General features: G+C 52.5%; 1 protein-coding gene across 1 annotated transcript; it reads right to left on the reverse strand.

The window, feature by feature from the left end:
• Positions 1–1,545: 1,545 nt before the first annotated feature.
• CRCT1 (cysteine rich C-terminal 1) lies at positions 1,546–3,066 on the reverse strand. Its single transcript, XM_039460100.2, has 2 exons — positions 2,997–3,066; positions 1,546–2,172 (listed from the first exon to the last, which is right to left on the reverse strand). Exon 2 carries the CDS (start codon positions 2,148–2,150, stop codon positions 1,857–1,859), a length of 294 nt encoding a protein of 97 aa, XP_039316034.1. The 5' UTR covers positions 2,151–2,172; positions 2,997–3,066; the 3' UTR covers positions 1,546–1,856.
• Positions 3,067–3,295: the final 229 nt, after the last annotated feature.

Consider the following 3,295-nt stretch of genomic DNA (forward strand, 5'->3'; position numbering starts at 1 on the left):
GGCAGGTCCATGGGTGATATCATCTGTTTGTAAACAGCCTCCGCAAATCACCTCCCACTGGAAATCACAGAATCTCAGACATGGAAGGAAGGGCCACTCCCAGGCAGAGCAGGACTGCCCTCCAGAGCCTCCCTGGAAGGGAGTCATTTGGCCTCAACTTCAAACATCCTGGATGAATCAGTAGAGCATTTTCGACCTCACCTTTGAGCAGACACCCTCAGCCGCCAGCTGCCGGGTAGATACCATGACAGAGCTCCCCACTCATTGGGTCACCAAGGGAGCAGCAGCCAAGAGGCTGAGCTGCAATTTTCTGAGAACCTGGGTGTGTCCAGAGGCCCAAGTGTCCCTTCCCTGGTGGTGGTGATTTCTAAGACAGTAGAGCATGACTCTTTGAGTGTGAGGGCATGGTTTTGGAGTCACACACATTCCGGTTTGAGTCTCTTCTCCCTCACTCACCATCTGGGGGCTATGGACATTCACTACCTTTGTGATTCCAGCCAAATCACTAGAACTGTCTAAACCCATTTCCTCACATATAGAAAGTGGCGAAGTGAAGGTCTATATTTTCAGATTACTGAGAGGATTCAGCGAGATAATATATGTAAAATGTCTTGCCTTGTGCCTGAAATAAAGTTAGCTCCAAATAAATGGTAGCTAGTGTTACTATTATTATCACCATTATTACCTCTTCCTTCTAAACCCAGCAGACATCATGCAGAGGATATTGGTCTCCTGTTTTCTCGTGCCTGAAATGAGTAGATAACACCTGTGTCCACAGGGATAGGTTTCTGACCTATGCAAGCTGACCCCTCCACTGCCACTGCCACAGCCACCATCTCTAGAGAATGAGAGCCCCACGTTTCCCAGCACACATGTTGCACCACAGAGACTCCCAGAAACCCATGGCTCTTGGTCCTGCTTCAGCTGTACAAATGAGAACTGGAGAGGAGAGCTTCCAGTTTCCTAGAAGGCTCCTCTTAGGAAATATTTTCTCCCCAGCAAGCAAAGCAGTGGGTCAATGATCTTTCATGGCAAAAATTAAAAAATAAAATAAGAGAACTGGCTAGATTCCAAAGCCCCCAAGAGTTGCCAAAACAAACTTGTACCACACCGCTGCCTGGACCTGACGGTCAGGTGGACAAGCACCTCAGTGGTAAGGCTTGGGAAGCCCTGGTAAGGACCAAGCAGAGCAACGAGGCCCTGGAATCAGATGTCCTGTCTTCATCCTGTACTGGCTGGGTGACTTTGAGCAAGTTGCTTAACCTCAGTTTCTCTTCTGTAAGATGGGTATAACAGCATTATACTAGCAAGTCATTATGAGAATCATATGATGGCACACAAAGTCCTTAGAATACTCAAGGACTTTGTCACATAAAGTCCTTAAAAAACTCGAAACAGTCGATATGTGATCGCTGCTACCGTAATTAACCATCAGGAAGTCACCTTTTGGTTTCAGGCATGAATTACAGTTTTCTGCCTTTCACAAACATTTCAAGCCTTTCAAACTGCGGGGAGAAACGAATGAAGAACGAAGAGGAAAAGGTGTACTCAGGAGGTAGAAGCTTTATTATGACATCTTCAAAGGACAATTGAACCAGTAGACATTTACTGAGCACCTGCTGTATGCAAACCCGTGCAGACAGGAAGGTCCAGTGTCCCACCCACGGTTCTCGAATCCCCAGGGAGAAAAATCACATGAGGGTCAAGGGTGTCTTGCGTGGCTGAGAACAGAGTGAGTCTCTGAACACCAAAAGTGCGATTCGCTTTACGGGGCCCAACTCCGAGGCCCCGCCCCGCGTGGGCCCGCTCGGGGCTGGGCGGGTTTCTCCAGCGCCGCGCTGGGCGCTGCGGGCCTCTCAGCAGCCGGAGCAGCAGCCGGAGCCCTGGTTGGAGCGCTGGGACCTCTGGCTGCCGCCCCCGCAGCAGCAGCAGCCGCGCTGCCGGCGGCGCCTCCTCGGGAAGCAGCAGCAGCCGGTGGAGCCGGAGCCGCAGCAGCCGCCGCTGGAGCCGGAGCCGCAGCAGCCGCCGCCGCAGCAGGAGGAGGAGGAGGCGGGCGCCGGGGTGGGCGCCGGGGCGGGGCACGGAGCCGGGCCCTGGGACGACCCCTTGGAAAAGCCTTTGGCGGAAGCGGCGCTCTGCTGAGACGACATCGCGGAGCTCCTCACGACGAACCTGGAAGAAAGACAGCCTTTCAAAGGCGAGCCGGCTTTTCCTTCCACCGGGGGATATCTCTGTCTGGTCAGATTCGGCTTGGTGTAAAAGTCAGCCTGGCCTGGGGCAAGGACGGGGGTGGAGGGAGCACCCAGAAAGAGCGTATGCAAAAAATACAGATCCAAGCGGGTGCTTCCAGGGAGTTAGACACGCTCAGAGCAGGGCACGGTCTATGCAAAATAATCGATACTTTTCCACTTTCTCTGACTAGAAGACGACCGCTCAAGCTCTCCACGGTGGGAAATAGCATCCTGCCGCAGCTTATCTGTGTGATCCAGGCCAACATCTCCACTTGGCTTTTTTCGCCTCTCTCATTTGACTTTGCTACCGACCTTCGATGATGTCTTCCTAGTTGCTAGCATTGTATAAACACCCCGCCAGTTAGAAAGCACCCAAGTTCAACACGCATCCCCACCTGCTGGTTCTAAAGAAGCCACCTGCCAGAAGCATGTCCTGATCATCCTCTCTTGCCTATGCGTCTCACGCCCCACACACACGGAAAAAGAAGAGTTGTGCTAATAGACATAAACCCATCCAGGGAGCCAGAAGACCTGGTATCTAGTCGCAGCTCTTCTACGGACCTGCTGTGTACCCTTGCAAAAGCCGTGTCCTGTATTGCCTTTACGTCCTTATTATTGCCTTGAGAGGTTGGATCACTTGAAGCTTAGGTGCCTTGCAGCGCACCCATTCCATATCTGACTGCTTGCTGCCTTTGTTCTGCTTTCCCCTCCCCTGGGCCCTCAACTCACCCCATCCTCTCCCCAAGACCCTGCTAGGAGACTTACCAGACCTTGGCTCCACTGGAAGACTCACTACGTTCTCCAACTGGAATGAGCCCCTGCTAGGCAATGGATTGAGCAGTGTCCAGCCAGAACCTTTTATATAAAAGAGGGTCAGGTTGGGGCCCTTGGGAGGGGCCCATTTCCCAACAGATATGCTCAGCTGACACTCACATCCCAGAGACATTCATCACTCAGGTAGCACTGTAGGTGGTGCACGTGTGCATCTAAGTCACTTCGCAGAGGTGCCAGGATTGCTATGGCATGTTTACTTTCCAAACAGGGCACCGTTCGTAGCTAGGAGG

Source organism: Saimiri boliviensis, chromosome 19 (assembly GCF_048565385.1).
Source record: "Saimiri boliviensis isolate mSaiBol1 chromosome 19, mSaiBol1.pri, whole genome shotgun sequence".
NCBI classification, from domain to species: domain Eukaryota; kingdom Metazoa; phylum Chordata; class Mammalia; order Primates; family Cebidae; genus Saimiri; species Saimiri boliviensis.

What these genes read in the sequence shown, in the direction of transcription:
- CRCT1 (XM_039460100.2), bottom strand. Translation starts at nt 2,150, where the DNA reads ATGTCGTCTCAGCAGAGCGCCGCTTCCGCCAAAGGCTTTTCCAAGGGG.